We start from the raw sequence: 22,142 nt of genomic DNA, 5'->3' as shown, positions 1-22,142 counted from the left end.
GTATATGTTAAACCAACCAGTAATTAAATAGACTGACATCCAAACAGTGATTAGACGATCACACAAAGGGGATTTTGGTAATCAGGTGCTGATTGCTGTCTGTCAGTTACTTATTCAGAAACTGCAGTGGCTAATAGAAAGCAAGTACACTTGTGAGCGAGTGTGCTCTCTGACAGTATCCTCTAACTTGTTCAACAAACATTTTAATGTATTTTATTTGAACTATGAAATATGACCTGTGTTAATTTGAGACCCTAACTTGTACTTTATTTGTAATAATATGTTTAACAAAATAAAAAAATGTTGTTAAAAACATATTTTTTATAAAAAATGAAGCTGAGTTCTGTGCAACATTGATAACATTTGTAAATAACCGTTATGGTTATGAAACATATTGTTACTCACTGGGGTCAATACCCATGACTGAACTTGACCCAGGGAATCATCAAATACAGTTGTTTACAGTTTAACCTAACAGCAAAGCAATAGGTCTTTATCATACAGATACCAAGAAGTCCCACAATAAACCACAATATGGCAGCCATATTAAGGCACAGGTCAAAGTGAAGTGTACTCATGGATGTCAAGTCTCAAAGTTCAAACTCACGGTTTTTCACTATTTTGAGAGTCTCACGGCCGTGCAGTTTGTGCATAAGCTTGTTATTGTTTGCGAGGCTGTGAAACCCTTTATACATGATACAGCGGTAAATCCAATAAAACTGACCAGGCGTATTATTTCATTTTGGGGAGGGGGGGGGGGGGTCACCATGAAGAGGTGTACATTACCATTCTATGTTCCTGTACCAGCTACGCAAACTCCCCCCTTACTGCAGATATAATTGCCTTGTTGTCTCAAACTGACGGTTTGTCTGCACGAACCTTCTAAGTTTCTGTACACAACACGTCATTACTCAGAGAGAGTCAAATGAGAGGCTGTCAGAGTGTCACTGTCTCGTTCACGCAGAAATTACCACAGAAATAAAAGAGAAATGGACATCAATGAGAATTTAATTATTAAAGTTGAAAAATATACTGTTCTTTATGATGCCAGTGTTAGTGGTTATAAAGACAATAAAAAGAAAGACGTCATATGTTAAGAAATAGCAGAACAATTGGAAATTGATTTTCTCAGTATAGGGGTTGACGTGTCTGTGTACGATTACATTTTGTTTCTATAGTACTGAACATATGTAGACTTATAAAATGGTTTATGTGATATGAGCAACTGAAGGAGCAGAAACTCATGTCAAGTAAACTTTGAATAATTAAGCAGGAGTCCTGTTTGGTAACCATTATACTTGCAGTATCAGAGAAAACGTTGTTACATTAAATTCACATGGTTGTTTGGCACTTTTGCCAAAATGTTAATTTGATCCTGGTTAGATTGCATTAGTAATTACTGAATCAATTGTTTACTTGTTATATCTATTGAACATATTTATTATAAGTAGTGCTTCTGTTCCATTCCTGATTGTAATCTCGTTTTAAATCTCACAAGCGGACTCTCCAATAGAAATGTAGGAATGTGCTGTCACTCAGTAGTCGGGGCGGGTTTAAAGTATTCAGAACGAATCAATGATATATACAAGTCAGGAAGGCGGGACATTGCCCAGTAGCACCAGGAAATGTATTTATTATTATTTTTGTAGTAGGTTTTATTTTTTAATGGGAAAAGGGTAAAGTCAACGTGAATTGATTAACCAATTTCACAGTTTTTCCGGTGTTTTCCGATATTTATAAGCTATCCACCGATTTCATTTTTTTTGTATCGGGGTCTTTTATCGGGTTTTATCGGTTAAATCTGAAAATCAGAAACCCTAATTATAAGTCAATAGAAGTAAAAGTAGCAAACCTATTGGCTACAAAACAGACATTAACCTCTGTTCACTGCCTAGAGACAAAATCATGACTGAATAATATTATTACAAAGTACACACATGTCTAGTATTTATCATTGCATTTTTACGGAATCATTTCTGTCAAATACATTTACAGATCACTTGTCTGGAATAAATGCTAATTTCTCTTTTCAAAAGTGCAACATAACTAGCTCATCAACTCATTATCTTGCAAGTAAATTGAGGCTTTATGGTACTATTTGTGACCCATAATGCAACAGTAAAAATGATGCTGTACATAATGACGAGATACCGGTTGTCAAGGAAAACATTGCCATGGTTACAATAATGTTTGTTTTGTACATTGAAAACAAATATATAAATTATGGATGATCTACCTCAATGTGCAGCCTGACGACAAAGACAGCAATCAATATCTAAAACAAATAAAATGACAAATGCTGTGTATACTGGACACTTATGAACACAGCAGAGACAAGTTAGATGAATAATTGCAACATACCCAACATAGATGCATAAAAAAACAAATAGCCACTGAGTGAATTGAAAGCTGATAACTGACTGACACTGCTTCTAGACAGCTTTGGCATTGCATCAGGGTAAATATTAGGTTGCAGAATAGAACCAACTAATGGCAAAAAAATATTGATTTTAGAAGCATCACAGCAAAGGTTTTGCAACTTTATCTATTGTGTAATTCATTCTGTTTATCGTTTGGATACCTTTTGAGGATTTGTTTTTCTAATTTTATCTATACATAGGGATGCAAAAATAAATAAATCAAACTTTTGCCAAGATAGAAAATGTACTTACATCACCAAAGACTTGACAGACATTGATTTGAAAAAGTCTTTCAGATACTATAATCTAAACAGATGGCTCTAATCAGTGACCACGTCTATCTCAAATGATCAAGGTTTCCTTTTTTCCAGGTTCAGTTTTTCATGTGCTAGTGCTGTAAACATCTTCACGGAGCACTGTAGTTTCCATCAATGAGGATAGCCAAATAACCAAGGGGGTTGAATTTTAGATCAAGTTTTGCATATGTTTTGGAAACGCAGTGTAATTTGGAACAGTGCGATGTGGCTTGTTATTCTGATATTGGGTTTGAAAGAATGCAAAAATAAATTCCAAAATGATATCCTGTTAGAAAAAACAACACTCTCTAGTGTTGAATACAAAAATGTTAAAGCTAGAACCGTCAACACAATAAACAATAAACAATAAACAATCAAATACAATTCTCTTTTGTGGTACTTTCCCACCCAGGCAGAAAAAAAAAACACAACAATTTAAGACATGGGAGTCTACAAAATCAGTCTAACAATGGCAGATCAAAATACTGCCATGCCATTGCTAGTTATTAAAATATTTTGGTTATTAAAATATTTTGTGTTATTATTCTGCCTCCTTTATTTTGTATTCTATTATTTCCTAGTATAATGCATGCTTGGTGGGAGAGCTCTGTTTGCTCAGTTACATCATGTTAAAAATGGAATTCAGTATTTAATGTGCATTGCACCTGTGCCCTTCTATTGTAGTTACATTGCAGGTCATACTCACTGGTCGCAGCACGCGTGCAACAACCTTTACTGTTGAGGTCAGAGAAACAAATGCTGTCTACTATGCTTAACAGAGGTAGCAGACACTTCCATATAGTTACTACACTACTTAGTCAGCTACCAGAAAGAGTTAATTAACTATGTTGCATAATCAATACATGTTTCTATACAGTATATATATATATATATATATATATATATATATATATATATATATATATATATATATATATATATATATATATATATATGCGCAAATCTATTTTGAGCTAAAAAGTAACACAGCTTACATAGAATCTAATCTAAATTCTGGAACAGTAAATAACAATAGGAAGCTATATTGCTATGTAATGGAATTCCATTTGCTGTTAAATGTAGTTGTCAGGAAGAGCACACTCATTTGACATAGATTAATGTACCTCCTGTTGTGAGATCTGCAGGGGACGGTCATGTTAGTGAAGGCCACCTAATAGCGAATATATTACACACTACATGGCCTGTATACAATCAAAATACTGTAGGTGGAATAATATTAGTATTGATTCATTTTACACTCAAGTAAAAGACCAGCAAAATATTGTGTTTAAATCAATTATTGATCTAAATTAATCAAACAGGGGCTCTGTTTGGGCAGCATACAGCAACTGCATGTAAATGATTTGGCATTGACTTATGAACAGCACGTGATACTGGTAACAGTTATGGACAGTTGGTGTTCTAAAAAGAAAAAAAAAAACACTAGAGAAACAAAAACTAAGGTTTAACCTCCTTTACTTGCTCAGACATAATTGCAAATAAAAAAAAAGTCATTCAAGTTACTATTCTTTTTTTTTAGTAAGGAATATATTTCATACAACCATCCAAACCTGATAATGTCTTTTTAGAAGAACCTTTTGGAACCCAGCCTTGCATATTATAACACATATTTGAAAATTATCAGTGCATGAATGAGTAAATCAAGTGACATAATTACTGTGTGGCTAGCATAAGTGTTATAATCTGCATGGCCAACAAAGAACAGCAATAATTAGTTTATATTATTCTCAGTAAAGGAACACAAGTGTACAGTAACATGTATGTATTATTCAAGTCTTCCATGTCAATGTTTCAGTTACAGTTTCAGTTCTGCCTCGTTGTCTGGAAGATAGTCAGATTTTATTTGTATCGAAGTCAGTGAAGCATATTAACTACTCAGTAGCTGATCAGTCACGCATCTTCACGAGGTTCTTAAAATAAACACAAAACAATAACACATAATGGCGACAGCTTTCGTAATAAAAATATAATAAATCATAATAATAATACAAAGGGGCGGGACACTCTGCCAACAGTACCGTAAATAACTTTTATGGTAATCATAGTGACACAGCACCTGCTAATATCTCATAAGCCATTTAAGATGACAACTTCACATTTTCAGTGTTATGTAAACTCCACGGGCAAAATCTAACGGCATCCTTCACTTTGACCTGTGACCTAAGATGGCTGCCTATCGGGGTCATGTGACTTTTTGGTTTCCTTGTGATGAAGACCTAACACGATACTGCCTTCATACTCGGTGCACAGATGCTTTGCGTGACTCTCTAGATCAAGGATGGATGTCATATAATAAACCCTTCCTGACAGCTGTTTTTGCAAAGCTGCTGCTACTGATGTCAAAGCCTTGTATATAAGAAACCATTTGAGCCATTTACGGTAGTGTTATAAACCTGCATGCTAAATGGTTTGCTGACCATGACAGTGATTTCTGAACTAATATGGCGTCCTTATTTAGGTCATGTGATTTCTGAAGTTGAGACAGTGCTTTTAAACTGATAGTCTTAATATGGGTTACATTTTTAATTGTCTGACTCAATGCCTCTCCCACTACCAGGTGCTATGAGCATGGCAGGTCCACTTACTGTTAGAGTACTGGCTCTTCTAGACACCACCAGTATTTTACAGACTGTCTGAACCAATAGTTGTATAGTGGTGTAGGTGAAAGCAAGCTTGACTGCAACATCTCCTGAAATATATAACTGCCGATGCCCTTCGGATAATCCATAGAATGGTAGTGGGGACAAGATAATACTGTATATGATGGTATACATCCCAGCTTTTTTTTTTCTTACAAAATCTTTAAAATTCTAAATGTAGCAATTTTATAGGGGAAAATCATTAAAAAAATTAACACAAAGTTAAGGAAGAAAATCCTTGCTGCTGTAGATAATTAATTCCAAGCCCTTTGTTGAGCTATTTGAGTTACATTGGTTTCTGTTCCAGGGCTTGTGCAGTATTCTTTAACACAATCATTTTGAAGGTGCAGGCACTGTATTTCAGATACAAATAATAATAGATTCATACTAATGCATGGGCAGAAAATGTTATGGACAGGATCCAGTGTTAATGAGCAATTCAAAATGTTAATGGAAATTGTAGTGAAACACAGTGGTGACCCAATGGAATAAGCCACAGTATACTATGAGTCTCTCAAGTATAAGTGCAGCGGTTTTCAACCTAATCAATGTTTCTTTTTCTTTTTTTTCAACTAGGAATAAAACATTGTTTGTGAACATGCATTGTATAACAAGTGTGGAGAAAACAGCACTTGCATATAACCCCTGAGACTATAAACAGCGTAGCTACAGTAATTATTCTAGTCACTATTCATCAACAGAGTGCAACACAGATATAAAAGAAAGAAGAGGACTAATTAAAATGTGTGGACTGTGGGTGGAATTGCAATGTGTCTTCATACTCACATACTATTTTTCCAACAAATGATTTTGATATGCATAAAGCCCCATAAAATATTTCAACATACAAGGGTAATTATTTAAATCTGCAAGTTTGATGTAAAATGAGATAATAAAGAAAATAATTATAGAAATACAGAAACACTGTATGTGAAGGAATAACCAGAGAGAAGAACTGCAAAAACAACACTTAGGGGTAGATTTACTAAAGTGTTGTGTCTGTCGCAATCGTTACAGACCACATGCAAACCAGTCGGAAGTGTAGCGTGAAATGTACTAAACAAACGCAATGCTGTTAGCATCATTTTAACTAATGGTTTAATGTGTTAAGAATGTTTGAAAGCATGTTTTAAACAGTTGCAATTATTTAAAACACGCATTTCCCAGTCCGTTATTTCTCCTGTGTTGTACGAACACCCAAGTACCTAATTTTCACTAAAGTCAGGGTGTACTTACAAGCCCTGAAAATTGTTATTGTATTTCTTGCTCTTATTGTATTACTTGTATTGTAACACTTGAAATGTATTTGCTTACGATTGTAAGTCGCCCTGGATAAGGGCGTCTGCTAAGAAATAAATAATAATAATAATAATAATAATAATAATAATAATAATAATAATAATAATAATGAAAACAAATTTCTATGACATTTCTGGTTTTCCCAGCGTACTGGGAGCAATAGACTGTCACTAACCCCTCCAGCTCATTCTGAGCATCTGTATAGGACCATGATCTATTGTGTGTTAATTGTCTAGGCTACTAAGTAGACCAAATTAAAAATAATGAAGTAACATTTTTTAAAAAAACCTGAAATCATTTAGTTTCAATTTAAAATAATATTTTATTTACATTGGTCTGGAAACAAGGTGGCGCGCTTTTGTTTTTGTTTTTGTTTATACAGTCAATACATAGAGGGGCGTACTTACAAAGCATTTTCAAAACTGATTCGCTTGTAGGATGGGTCCAGCAAATTAGATGCTAGTTAACACGAGCAGGAGAAGAATAGCATGTGCACTGCTTGTCGGTGGCAGAAATACTGTGAGGTTAATATAAGGTAGCAGTGAAACTTTATTTTTTACTGGACAGCCCCAGTAATAGAACTATATACCAAATATTACAGAACAGAAACCTAAAGTCAAATGACCAATATGGCAGACATCATAATGTCACTATCAAATCACTAACACATTTGGTATACAGTGTTATATAATCCTACAAATGTGAAGTCTCAACCTCCAGTCAACATTTCACTTTTTCTCCTGACCTTTCTCACAACAGGGGTCATTTCCCTATATTTACAGAAACCATACATTGGCCTGACAATGTGATACTGACGTTTTCAGTGTCTGTAGTACTAGCAAATATCCTGCACAGATTCAGTAAATAATTAAAAGAAAAAAAAAAACATTAATTATTATACCAATGCAAATTTTTGACACCACTTGGTTCCCTATGCTTGAAACCTGCACTACAGTAAATCCCACATCTTTACCCTTCACTGTACACAAAAGTCTTTGTTTTTCAAAATGCTAGGGGGATCTTAAAGAAAACATATGTATATTAAATATGTTATACTTAGATATCACAATATCCACATAAAATATCCTTAGAAAAAAACTACATATATATTTTAATATTCTCAGGTATTTTTTGCAGCATGTTTTTATTTACAGTAGCATCACTGGTCAAAAATTCCCTTTGATTTCATTTTAGTCTATTCAGTGCAATATTTGAATGCTGCAGGTATCAAATGCAATGCTGGAAATTGATGTATTATACACACTGCACTGCACAAAAATATCTGTGGCGCTAAATCAATAATTTTAGATGTGACACACCTTTTCTACATCTCCTCCAGCTTTCCTGCAACTCACAGCAATTGATCTTGGGATCCATACCTTTGCTATGTTTGCACAAATCCCTCTGATTCCAACTAGCGAGCAGTTTTGCAGTATGTCTATTACAGCACCACTGTACTCCAGTCTGTTGTGGAAATAAAAGTGGTGTTCACATTGGAATTTTGGTAATTTTAGGTGTCTATCAGGGATTTTTTTTAGAACATATGATATACACCTCCACCTTCGCACACAGATCTGTTGATGTTGATTAAATATTGATCACTAAATTGTTTAAATAATTCAGGCACTCTCTTTGGACACATAATGCCAGTTGATGTTAAAAAAATGATTGCATTCTTGATCTTTTACATAATGGACGAGTATTATAGTGGACCATTATCCCTGGCAGGTTAGTTTATGTGCAGTGAATTTTACTATGTGTATTGTTCTCATACACCACCGTTTCAAACCATTAAGTTAGTTATTTAGTTTCATTTTCTTGCTGTACATGTTAAAATATTCATAATCTTAAATTATGTATATAATACATCTACTTCTGTATCTTTAAAAAAAACAAACAAAAAAAAAAAATCATCATTTGTCTGTTCCAGACTATGTGACACTTCTTAATTGTCTAAATATTATAACAAAATTATAACACTATAACGAGAAATCCACATCCTTGTATTTATTTATGCTGCTGTCGTATCAGTCACATTCATTTCACTCATTGCTTGTTTTGACTTCAGGAAATCAGGGATTCTAGGTCTTTCCGGGATTTAGAGTAAGCCTTTCTGTAAATCTGGTGGGAGTGTGTTACATCATAATGCCCATACTATGAAGCACAAGTGCAGATTGATTTAAAAAAAAAAAAAAAAACATGCTTCCTAGAGAAGCAGTCTCACTGGAATAACCTTTTCCGGCCAGCTGGTGCTATGCTTAACACTTTTCATTTTAACAGAAGATCTATGGCCTTTTTACTTCTAACTGTTGTGCACATCTTCTCAGCTTTAGAATGTTACCTTTATCCCTCTAGTATGGTTCACATTTACAGTAATAAGACACAACAGCCTGTACGTTTATACTGTAATATACAGATGTGTGGGGGTGTGTGGGGTGTACCCAAGTAGTCTGTATATTACAGTATATATATATATATATATATATATATATATATATATATATATATATATATATATATATATACCGAGTATCAAAATAAACTTATCACTATTATAACACAAAATAAGGTATATAAATGATGGACATTGACAAAATGTTTTTGGTTTCTTTTTAGTCACTCATCCTTGACCATGACACGCTTGAGTGTCTAAGACTGAAGCATATGCACTTACTCACCTAATTAGTGAGACAGTTGATTGGACACTGGATATGGAGTGATTTCAGCTGTTGAATTGCAAGCAATAAAATAAAGAAAATCACAGAAAAAAAAAAACAATATGTCACGTCTGTCAAGATAGCAGCGCCTTCGTGCAATCAGCATGTTGGAGGCTGGACTAGGGCAGCATACTGTGGCTCGCCGTCTTGGGTGTTCACAGCCAGCAATTTCAAACCTGGCGAGACGGTAAACCAGACACACTCTGTCAATGACAGGCCACAAACTGGGAGACCAAGATTCACAACACCTGCCCAAGATCGACAGATCATTTTGCAGCATCTTTGTGATTTCAATTGTTAATCAGCACAATAAAAAGTGTCATCTTGTGAATTTTTTCCACATATAATTGAAGTTTCTTTTGATGCTCATACAGTGGCAACACGTAGGGGGGGCACGCTTGGTCACGTGCCCCCCCCCCCCCCCCCCCCCAGATTTCTGCCAGTCAGTGGCTTACCCACTGTGTTACAGGAAAAAAATAGTGCTGAAAGGATTTTTTTTTTTTGGTGGCCTCAATACGCTTCAATCAGTACCGCTTTCAATTACTATACACATGAACCGCCACTCACAACTGACCAATGACATACTTGCTGTCTGCCAAAGCGCACGTTTCAAATTTCTGTTTGTGATTGGGCTATTTACTGTCATTTGTGAGAGGTTCAACCTTGAACTCTTCTGATTGGACAATGCACACAGCTTTTACACTTTACAGTCCAAACAGACGCGCAACGTGACGTAACACTGAGTGAAAGACGTGAAGTATGGCTTGACAGCGGTAGGAGAAAGGAAAAAATTATTTAAAAATTAGCTATTTGTTTTGGTCGTCCTAATTTGTCTAAATAGTAGAAAACTTTTTATGAACCCGGCAGTCCTGCCCCAGTCAAACAGTAATTAAATTAGTTAGGATTTGTGAGATTAAATAAAATGGTTTGCTTTGCTTTGAACACAAAATGTTAGTTAAAAAAATCAACAACCATAAGTATGAATGAAATTACATATAGTTCTTTTCTATTTGTTATCATAATGTGAAATTGAAATCTGATGCGCTTGTTAAAAGTCCTTTGCTTTGTAGTTCCTTTTTTGTTTTTAATCGGAAGTGTTCTAAACGGAATCTTTTTTTTAACTATATTGCACAACAGTGTATTTGGTTATTGGATCTAATGTTTTTTTTTTTTTTAATTGTTCTTTATTTTTCGAAAATAAAACGTCAGTGCACGAATAATAAATCAGGTTACCAATTGCACCACTGTGATTACTCACCTTAAAAAAAGTTACCATTTCCATCCCCTCCTGGAAAAAAATCCTGGCTACACCACTGCTGCCAGGGTTTATTATTTAAAAATAAAAATATATATTTTTATGTTTTTCGTAAGTGGGTAGAGAATATGTAAGTGCGCAGTTTATTTCAAACTTTCAAACCTTACTAACATAACCAGAGTGTCTAAGACCCTTCGCCATTATATTTGTTCTCGTGTGGGACTTTCACTTTTTCAGTCAGCAAAAATATGTGCTAAAAACGAAGTGAATTTGATGTAGCCCTGTTAAAATGGCAAAAATACAGCTACATTTGGAGTTTTTCTACTACACCAGTTTTTCAAGTCACGAGTCGCCAAGATATTTAGTCAGTAAGGGGGGGTTATGTAAGATGAAATAATCAATAAAGGCCTCAACCCCACCAAGTCCAGCAGGGTAGAAATGCACAGACTAAAGGGCCAGGCAGTGCATAGCTTAATGCTTTACTGTTTTTACACTTTTTTTAGAGTAAAGGCCTCTACACACCGGACGCGACGCGATGCGACAAGCGAATGTGCTGTACGACACACCGCACCATGACAACAACAACAAACAAAAAATAGATATATTTTTTCCGTGTGCAAAAGAGGACTTTGCTGCCCTTCCTCTGACATATTATTTTGTTTGCTTTGATTTTCGTGCTCCACAAATCTCATACAGCGCCTACTGCTCTCTGCACTCCTAACTCACCTCACCTCTGGGCTGTAAATGCAGCCGCTAAATAGCCCGATGCACAGGTGGCGCTCATTGCGACCCTTATTATCATGATTGCAGCACATTATTTGTGCATGTTGAGTAATTTGCATTGCTCTTAAGTTTACATATAAAATAATTGGACGCTAACCGTATTTAACACTTTTAAGCCGGTTTAAAGGCAACTAATACAGTTTAAAGGCATAGTGTGGCCAGGGCCTAAAATTTCAGCTCAGCTGAGTTATGTTACATACAGATAAGATTTTATCTTATTTTATTTTGGTTGTTTCACTAAAAAAAAAATATCACATCAATTTCTCCATTTTTTGGAACCCCAATGTGTCCCCTTTCTGTAGAATGACCCATATATATATATATATATATATATATATATATATATATATATATATATATATATATAAGGTAGGAATAAAACTGCTCAGTTTCCAGTTTTATGCACATTGATCTTTTTTTAAGGTTTTTAAACAGGGCCCTGTATTAAATATCAGAAAACAACACTCACAATGCAACTATGTAAGACAAAGAACTGGAGGTCAGATGCATTGAAAAAATCCACCTGCACTCATTTGTCATAAGAATGATTTCATGCAAATCAGTTTCACACAAGTGACCCTGATGCTGTTGCGTGGAATTCTGGGAATAGTATTGCCTTGGAAACATCTGAGGGAACACGATTGCATACTGTAGGCTATTGCTTTTACCCTGAGTGGCTCTTTTAAGGATACATAATAAGAGCTATTGCTATGTCTTGAAAATTATATATATATATTAAATCATTAAACATTAAATTACTCTCAAACAAATCTTTGTATAAATCAGTACCTTTTTTTATCTGAATGCCCTTTTAAAATCAATCAATTTACAGATATCACAGCTACAGATATCACATGTAAAATATCTATAATTGAATACCATAGCAAGAGCACTTTCAAATATGCATACTGTTTTTTAGATTGTCATACCTATTGTTATTCTTTTTTTTTTTTTTGTTACATAATGCCTGAAATTCATCAGCATTCCACACAATGTTTTTCAGAAATTAAATGTTTTTTCAAATTATTTTTGCAGGATGTCTTTTACTTCTGAAAATTATTCCTCTTGTTTCACTATATCTAAAATAAAGAATATACTAAAAACTGACAGTCATTTAAAAGTTTCTCTAATGCAATGTTTGCTCTATTAATTGTTCTGTATTGATATAGTTTTTATTTAAATTAAATACACACTTCCAACGATATTAAAGGTGGAGAGATTATTTCACATCCTGCTTCTTAATACGAGTAGCAGTCATTTTAAATAATGTTTATCTTTGCATTTCCTAGATCTGTATGGTAAAGTGTGTTGGGTAAATGATAATCTAGAGTATTTTATTTGGATAACACTTTAAGGAAACAGGAGCTTCTTGTTTATTTACATTTGGGTGATTCATCATCTAATTCAGCTATATGGGTGTAATTACATGGAGCCAGTGCTTTATAATTACATGGTTGTGGACATGTAGGCAAATATTTACTTGGTTGTGCTTAAACAAAACCCTGGGCTCTGTATAACTTATCCCCACAGAGACAGTATGAAACCCATATCAGTTTATCCCTTTGTTAAAATATGTAGCAGTAGGTAAAACATGTTACAATAAGTTGTTATGTTGTACATTAACTTGTAAAACTCTGGTGCTCAAATGATTAATGTAATTAGCAACTTAACACAGTTCATTTCACTTGGATCAAATTGATAGTAACATATTATGCCCACTGTTTCTTTTACAGAAAGAATGGCTTTGCTTAAACTGCCAGACACAAAGGGCCCTCACTGGACAACTTGGAGACATGGGAAAAATGACACCGCCAATGCCTGTCTCCGTGAAATCAGCAGCCAAGCAGCCCCCAGGACCTAAAATTCAGCCTGGGCCCACAGAACAGCCACCTACTCAAAAAAGCACTGAAATCATCACTGAACCCAGACCACCTAAACCTATACAAGTGCAGCAAAAAAAGGAGGAAGAGCCATATCAAGGGGAAACACCCACAGTCCCTGTGATAGAAAAGAGGGATGAGAAAATACCTCAAAAGCAATTGACAAGGACACCTTCTCTTGACAAAACACCACCGCAGAAGCCTAAAGACATAAGCCAATCTGAGGTCAAGATAGACAAAAATGAGAAAGCTTCAGTCACTGAGCCTACGAAGCCCTTGCCAGACACACCTCGGAAAACTACTCCATCTCTTCAAGTAAGTAAGCAAGCAGAGGGTAGTCCTAATACTGAGTCAGCAGAAACCTCCTTCTCCAGGACACAAGAGAAGAAGCAAATGACAGAGATTCCAGTCGAAGCACAGTCATTGAAAAAACCCATTCAAGTGGAAATTGTGAAAGAAAAGCCTGTAAGTATTTGATGGAGTGGAACCAACCAGAAAAAAAGGTGTTGGCCACCAGGCTTTTACCTGCCAGCAGTTCTAGAAATCACTTGTATCACCCTATTATTTTCTCACAGAATTTAAAATAAATAAATTTAAAAAAAAACTAGCAAATACTATTGCAAATTAAAGTATTGTAAATACATATCAGACAAGTTATAACAAATTTAATGTTTGCATTGACTTATAAAGCAGAAAGAGCAAAAGTGTTTAAAAACCATTTTTATATATTAGCACACATATTCTAGCTTTTCATGAATAACTGCATTAAAAGTAGGCAAATGTTTAGGAATTAATTACATTGTGTTACTTTACTTAAATAGAGGTAAACTAGGGAGAAATTCCTTATTTGCTGTTAACATGTTCGTTATAATTATGAACAAGTAATAGTTATGGTGCCATGACTCAAAGGTAATTAAAAAGCCTCAGCATAAATAACAATCACACTACACAAAAAGAGATTGATTGTGTTTGTTACTGCTTCAGTTTTATTAAATGTGAGGAAAATAGGAATGTTTATTTTGAAACAGATTAGAAATGGCATTTTACCCTTTAAAGATCAACACATTAATAAATGTGTGTGTCTTGGCAATTGTTTTCTAGATTGAAAAAGTTTATAATTATTTTTTATTTTAAATTAACCTGACACAATTGTCATTTACAGGAAAAGGAAGATGATAAATCTGATATTTCAGGTTCTTCACAGCAGAAAAGCCCCCAAGGTTTAAGTGATACTGGCTACTCATCTGATGGTATCTCAAGTTCACTAGGGGAAATCCCAAGTCTTGCTCCAAGCAATGAAAAGGACTTGCTTAAAGAGCCTTCAAAAAAGGACTCACTTTCTCAAGAGAGTAGTCCTTCAAGTCCATCAGATTTGGCCAAGCTAGAAAGCACTATGCTTTCAATTTTAGAAGCCCAAACAAGCACAGTTGAAAAAGATCCATACAGCCTTTATGGTGAGCAGGAAAGGGATCGCCACAGATCTAGAACATTGCCAATCACCCCAGAATCTTGCAGTTCAGACGAGGAGGATCTAGAAGACATCCAAGAAGAGGATGAAGAAGCTCTGGAAGAGGAAGATCAGAGTGATGCATCACCTAGCAAATATGGCAGAAAAGGTCATGATTCTAAGAATGATAGTTCAGCAAGTAGGCAACGTTATGATTCCATTGAAGACAGCAGTGAAAGTGAACACTCCCCTCTTCCGCAAAGAAAAAGGAGGGTAAGTATTGGATCCTCCAGTAGCGATGAATACAAACAAGAGGATAATCAGGGTTCTGGAGATGAAGATTTTATTCGGAAACAGATCATTGGAATGAGTGCAGATGAGGATGCCTCTGCTTCTGATGAGGATGATTACATTAAGACTCAGATTAAAGAAATTAGTGCAGAGCAGAAAAAAGAGCATGAGGATCGAAAAAGCAAAGGGAAAAGTACAGCAGGGAAAAGCAAACGACTAACCAAAAAAAGTAGCACAAGTCATGAGGATGACCCAGGGAGGAGACATTCATGGCACGATCGTGATCAGGAAGAGGAAGTGTATGATGTAAACCCAGAGTCAAAGTTCAGAGAAACCAAAAGTCAGGAAAATGAAGAACTCTCTGTCTCAAGTGGAGGAGGCCTCAGACGTTTTAAGACAATTGAGCTAAACAGTACCACTGCAACACCATATATAGAAGGGACAAAGAAACAAGGGAGTCAGGAAGGCTATGAGGGAGAGCTTGAGATGGAAAGCCTAACTGACTCTCCTGAGGATAGATCAAGAGGTGAAGGTTCATCCAGTCTACATGCATCCAGCTTTACACCTGGAACTTCACCTACATCTGTGTCATCACTTGATGAAGACAGTGACAGTAGTCCCAGTCACAAAAAAATGAGTGGAGAAAGTAAACAACAAAGAAAGGCCAGACACCGAGCCCATGGCCAAGTCCTCCCTACTATTGAAGACTCTTCTGAAGAAGAAGAGCTGCGAGAAGAAGAAGAACTCCTTATGGAACAAGAGAAGCAGCGTGAGCTGGAACAGCAGCAGAGAAAAAGCTCCAGCAGGAAATCCAAGAAAGACAAAGATGAACTAAGAGCACAGAGGAGACGCGAGCGTCCTAAAACACCACCAAGCAATCTGTCCCCAATTGAAGATGCATCTCCTACAGAGGAGTTACGTCAAGCAGCAGAGATGGAGGAACTCCATAGGTCTTCTTGCTCTGAATACTCTCCAAGTATTGAATCTGAACCTGAAGGTTTTGAAATTTCCCCAGACAAAATTCTAGCAGTTCAAAAGGTGTACAAGTTACCTACATCTGTATCCTTGTATTCTCCAACTGACGAGAAGAATATTGATATATCCCAAAAGGCTACTACTCCAAAATCTTTAAAATGTGCTGATGAAGTTTATGAAGAAATGATGCAGAAAGCTAAACTGCTTCAAAGTCAGAAGGAAACAGATGTAACACATGAGAAGGAGCCATTATATGGAGGTATGCTAATTGAAGACTATATTTATGAATCATTAGTAGAAGACACATACAGTGGAACAACAGACAGCAGCTACTTGATTGCACAACAAGAATCAAGCAAAGGAGTAGTGCAGGAACCTGGAAAGAAATTAAGATCGCCGGATCAGGTTTTTGATGATATGATGCAAACACAGAAATATCAGACAGAAGAGGAATATTATTATTCACAGCCATCAAACGAAACATTACCTCAGCATGCCATGAGTTTGCCACCTTCTGTCAGTAAGACAAGCCAGTTTTCAGATTCCACAGGAGGTGTAGAACCCTCTACAAAGGAAGAGAAACCACTGTTGGTTGCAGATGCCGCTTATGAGGAGCTTATGAAGCGACAAAGGGCTATTCTGACACCTGGGACCAGCCCAACCCAGCCTCCTCCTGTTTCATCAGACCTGTCTATAACTTTATCTGCAACTGGGTTCAGGGAAATACATGGTGAATCTATAATGTCAGCTCCCATTACAGGTCATGCAACGTGTACATCAGTAGTAGTCACAGTAGCTCCACTCAGCAGCACAATATACCCCATTCCTGATGTCACAATTACACAACACTTTACAGCAGAGGAAGATATTGAAGAGGCGTTCATAAATGAGTATGCAAGTGAGTCACAGGAGCCCCACTCAACAGCTTCATCAGAAGCATCTCATCATGCTACAAACATCAGTATACGGACATCAACTGCAAGTACAACATCCACATCTACAGTAACATCTTCAATGACAAGTCCCACTTCAGTAGTTTGTGAAACACCAACTTCTGGGTCTACCCCTATTTCAGTTTCAATGAAACACACACACCCACCACCAGCACCACCACCACCACCTGTATCTTCATTCCAAAGTACTACAGGCATAGTCTTTGTAGCTGAGGTCTCTTCTGCAACAAAATCAACTGCTGCCGCCACCACTTCTGCTGATGCATTTAGTGTTCCCAAATACAGAGACTCTGTAATAGTTGACATACCATCTAAAGCTGAAGATAGTACATTTTCAAAATCTACACCAATGGTTACGTCAGTTGCCCCCCCTCAGTCAGGAGCTGAAATAAATTCATCAGTGACCAATCCAACTTCAGTCAGTGTTTCCCTTGCACAGGTTTCTCCCACTACTGCACCCCTAACAGTGTCACCTAGCATAGACCATGTTGTAATCTCTGTGCCTGGTTTAGACAGTTCTACTGATGTTACTCACACAGTGGTGAGGAAACCAATTGTAACAAAATCAGAAGAGGTATTAAAACCTTATGAACCTAAAACAACAGCAGTGATGTGTTCAACAGGGGTTGCTGCTGCTCGAGCTGTCTTTCAGGCTACTAGCACAGTTCCATCAGCCTCTACTTGTTCAATTTCTAGTACTCCTCCTATTGTTGTAAGTGTATCCCCTTTCCCTGTTGTACCACAGTATAATTCCTCAATATCTACAACTGTTTCTACTGCTGTCACAACCACCCTGTCAAGAATCCCCTCTACAACCTCGTCAGCCCCGTCTATTTCCTCTCAAGTATTCTCGTTTTTCAAACGCCCTTCTCAGGAGTCTGTACATGTACCAGTGCCATCACCACCTCCTCCACCACCTCCTCCCCCCCCTCCTCCTCCATTACCACCACCAACCTTACCCAAGCTATCTGTTTACCACAAAAAGAAACCACCAGTTAGTACACCAGCATTAATTCCAACTATTGCAACAGTTCCAGTTTCCACAACAGTAACATATGCTCAGGCAACCATTATAACCACATGCCCAAGTCCATCAGTAAAAGGCTCAGTGATTCCTAATATGAAAACCCCAGTTCCTCCACCTGTTCCACCTAAGCCAGTATCCATTCCAGCAGGGTTGTTGTTTGGTCACAGAACAGTAGAAGGAGTTAAGCCTCCAATTGCCCCTAAACCAGGGGTAGCCCAGCCAACCATAACTACCAAGGGATATACAGGGGATTCACAAGCAAGATCATTCGTCCCACCAAGCACAACTGCTATGACACTAAATTTAATCGCCCCAGCTGAATGTAGATTGATATCCCCTTCATCCCCTATGTCTCCCTATTCTAATAAATCCTCACCAAGATATACTAATTCTCTTCATGAAACCTATGTGGTTATCACTTTACCATCTGAGCCTGGCACGCCAACAGAATTTATAACAACCCAGGCTCCTTTAGGGTATTCATCAAAGCAACAGGGACAATCAAGCATGCCACCTATGCCTTTTACTCAGTATACAAAATCTGTGGAAAGCCAAGAAGTTATGGGTCCAGATAAATATGTTTCAAGTGTGAGTCATGTTTATTCCTCAGTTTCAACTTCAGCAAAACCTCCTGTAACTTTGCCCAACCTAGTAGCACAAGTTGTGACCACAGAGGTTCAAAGAACTACAGTTTCTCTTGTTCGTGAAAGGTTACCCACTACAAATGTTGCTAGTGTTGTCATTACCATTCCCCCAGAAACAGCTAAACATCAACAACCTACAAGAAGTAAAGAAAATGGCAACATTGGTGATGTGATTGATCTCCGTACTTTAACAAAGCTAGATGTTGAGATGACTGATAAAGGAATGGACTTATCCACTGGTTCTGTGGATTCAAGACGGCAGTCTTGGTCAAGTGAAGGCAGTGGACGGCAGATAAGTGCTGTGCAGTCAGCTATTGTCAATCTGAGTACTGGGTCAACACCAGTATCTACATTGGCCGTTGTGACTGAGAGCATAACCATTGTGACTTGCACTGCTACTATAGCAGCTTACAGCAGTGCAGGTGAGAGACCTATGGATGTAGGTCATGCAATGTCAATGCCACTACAACTGACAACATTGAAGCCTTTTGAGCCTGTTGCCCAAATAACCTACAGAACCTTGGATAGTCAGTCTCTAGCCACCAGCAGTTCAGAAGCCCCTATAAATCTGTCTTTTGGTACTGCTGCATACATAGGAGCTGGAAAGCCTGTAACTGTTGCTCCTACAGGCATAACCAATGGCTTCAATGATGTTTCTACAAACCCAGAATCTGTTCAGAATGGAGCTGTGGACCTAAGCACTACAAAGCCTCTTCGAACGATGGTGGCTGTTAATGAATCTACTTCAGATGTGGTTACTACCATTATAGAAGAAGATGACAAACCTGTGGACCTAACTGCAGGAAGAAGAGCTGTTTGCTGTGATGTTGTCTATAAACTTCCATTTGGAGGGATCTGCACATCACAGCAGCCTGCAACAACTTTGCCTGAAGATCGTTTTGGGTACAGAGATGATCATTATCAATATGACCGCCCAGGACCTTATGGCATGCGAGGTATTGGTAGCATGAAACCTTCCATGTCTGAAACCAACTTAGCAGAGGCTGGTTTGTTTCTTTACAAAAGCAAGAACAGCTTTGACTATCGTAGTGCTGTGACAGAGGGTGCCGTGGACCTTACTTCTGGAAGACGATCTGCAGGTCAGTATGACACAGCGATTGATCTTTAATTAAAATATCATGGGTTACCCCAGCTCATACCTGGCTGATTTTTCTATTCTTTTTTTTCCTTTTTTATTTTGTAATTCATCTGTTTGCATTTTGGACAGTAAATTGACAACATATTTTGGTACGGGTATAATTTTTGTTCACCTTTTTTTTCTTTTTTTCTTTTGCGCACAGGTGCTTGCATGTGCCTGCATGTTATCCCGCAGTGTTTGTGCTTCGCATCTTACTAATTTGAACACACTGAAGATGTTGCATGCATTCTATTTTGCTTTAAAATCATCTGGATGGCATGGCTTTGAAAATAACTTTGGAAAACATAATTGTTGATAAGGACTGAGCTATAATTTTGACCATATGATTACAGGTGAAGTTATGAACTATTCAAGCAAGAGCATTGGTCCCTATCCAGAGACCAGACAAGTGATTTCAGGAACTGGAATCAGTATTCCACAGTATTCACACGCAAGAATAACCCCACCAATTGGAACCCAGTATGGAGTAAACAGTGTATTAAGATCATCCAATGGTGTTGTATATTCTTCAGTGGCAGCTCCAGTCCCATCTACGTTTGCCATCACTACACAGCCTGGATCTGTCTTTAGCACAACATACAAAGATTGGTCTGGACTGCATACTAGTGATACCATGCCATCTTTGTCAAGTCTACAGAACCAACCACTTCCCAGGTCATACAGTTTTTTAACAATCACAGCTACTGGTCAAGAAAGAACAGCTGGTCTTGAAACAAGTTTACAGAGTAGACCATTAGAAACATTGATGACCGGGCAGAGTGAGTTGATTCCTATTGTAACAACAGCTTCTGAGTCATATACAGATGCATCATTAGATGCTATAGCCTTGTCCCTGGAGGCATTGGCCTCACCCATTGCATATGATGACAGTAAGCAGCAACAGTATCAAATGGAACGTGAACTTCTTGAACTTGAAAAGCTTAAGCAGCTGCGCCTAGCTGAAGAACTGGAGTGGGAACGCCAAGAGATACAAAGGTTCCGTGAACAGGATAAACTGATAGTCCAACAAGAATTAGAAGAACTGCATACTATGAAGCACCAGCTCCTTTTACAGCAAGAAGAAGAGCGACATGCTCACTTAATGATGCAACAGGAGACCTTTGCCCAGCAACAGATGCAGCTTGAGCAAATTCAGCAGCTACAGCATCAACTGCAGCAACAACTTGAAGAGCAAAAGATTCGACAGATCTATCAGTATAGCTATGACCAATCTGGCAGTGCTTCACCACAGACATGTTCAGAACAAGTACTGCAGGATACACAGTATAGAGCAGGAGAGAATGGCCAGTATTGGCCAATACAGGATGAAACTGCACCCTCATCTGCTGTATCCGGGATTGAGCTTCAACAAAATGCTACCTGGTACACAGTTCCCTCAGAAGGGATAGCTCAGTTTATCCCTAGCTTGCCCAACTCTGTCTCCGAAATGTCATTAAAAGACATTGATGTACAAGAAGATAGACAGCTGGAAAAGAGAAGCTCTATGCCACGATTACATGGAAAGTACGAGGAACCTGACAAACCATTGCATGATGATGTTAGATCACACAAAAAGATTGTAGACAGTGGAGTGCAAACAGACGATGAAGATGGTGTGGACAGATCTTACACTGGCAGGAGACGGAGAACCAAGAAGAGTGTTGACACCAGTGTTCAGACAGATGATGAGGACCAAGAAGATTGGGACATCCCTACTCGGTCAAGACGAAGGTCACGGGTAAGCAAATATGGCGACAGCACTGAGACAGATAAAAATAAGCACAATTCTAAAGTATCCAGCATCGCAATCCAGACTGTGACAGAAATTTCAGTTCAAACTGAACCTGTAGGAACTATAAGGACACCTTCAATAAGGGCACGAATGGATACCAAGGTAGACATAAAAAAACATATATCTGCCCCAGAAAAGACATATAAAGGTAGTAGCTTAAGTTGCCAGACAGAAGTAGACACAGATAAACAAACTGGCCAGTACTCGCCTCAAAAAGACAAGAAGCGTCCAACGCCATTAGAGATAGGTTATTCCACCCACCTGAAAGCAGACTCTTCCCTGCAAGTTGCTCCATCACCTCCAAAATCTCCTAAAGTTCTGTACTCTCCTATTTCTCCTGTGTCTCCAAGTAAATCGTTAGAATTTGTGCCATATGAAAAAGCTCTTGGTGCTGAGATTACTCCACAGAAAATGTCGACATCTGAAGCGTCCACAGCTCCTCCTCCCAGCCCTAGAACAATGAAGATGATGCAGAGGTCTATGTCTGATCCAAAGCCACTGAGTCCTACAGCTGATGAAAGTACCAGGCCTCATTTCCAGTATTCTGATGGTTATTCGGTAAGAA

General features: G+C 37.5%; 1 protein-coding gene across 8 annotated transcripts in view; it reads left to right on the top strand.

The window, feature by feature from the left end:
• LOC117414616 (protein piccolo) overlaps positions 1-22,142 on the top strand; it is a 111,543-nt gene that overhangs the window by 26,375 nt on the left and 63,026 nt on the right. For 7 of the 8 annotated variants that reach the window (XM_059027361.1, XM_059027359.1, XM_059027360.1 and 4 more), the window contains exons 4-6: positions 13,164-13,775; positions 14,473-19,747; positions 20,139-22,135. In XM_059027361.1, coding sequence (XP_058883344.1) covers positions 13,164-13,775; positions 14,473-19,747; positions 20,139-22,135 — 7,884 coding nt within the window. The remainder of the gene's footprint in view (positions 1-13,163; positions 13,776-14,472; positions 19,748-20,138; positions 22,136-22,142) is intronic. The other variant, XM_059027363.1, reaches the window with a different exon arrangement.

This window comes from Acipenser ruthenus, chromosome 7 (genome assembly GCF_902713425.1).
Source record: "Acipenser ruthenus chromosome 7, fAciRut3.2 maternal haplotype, whole genome shotgun sequence".
NCBI lineage: Eukaryota > Metazoa > Chordata > Actinopteri > Acipenseriformes > Acipenseridae > Acipenser > Acipenser ruthenus.
Note: the sequence above shows the minus strand (reverse complement) of the source record. Positions and strands in the feature narration are given on the sequence as shown.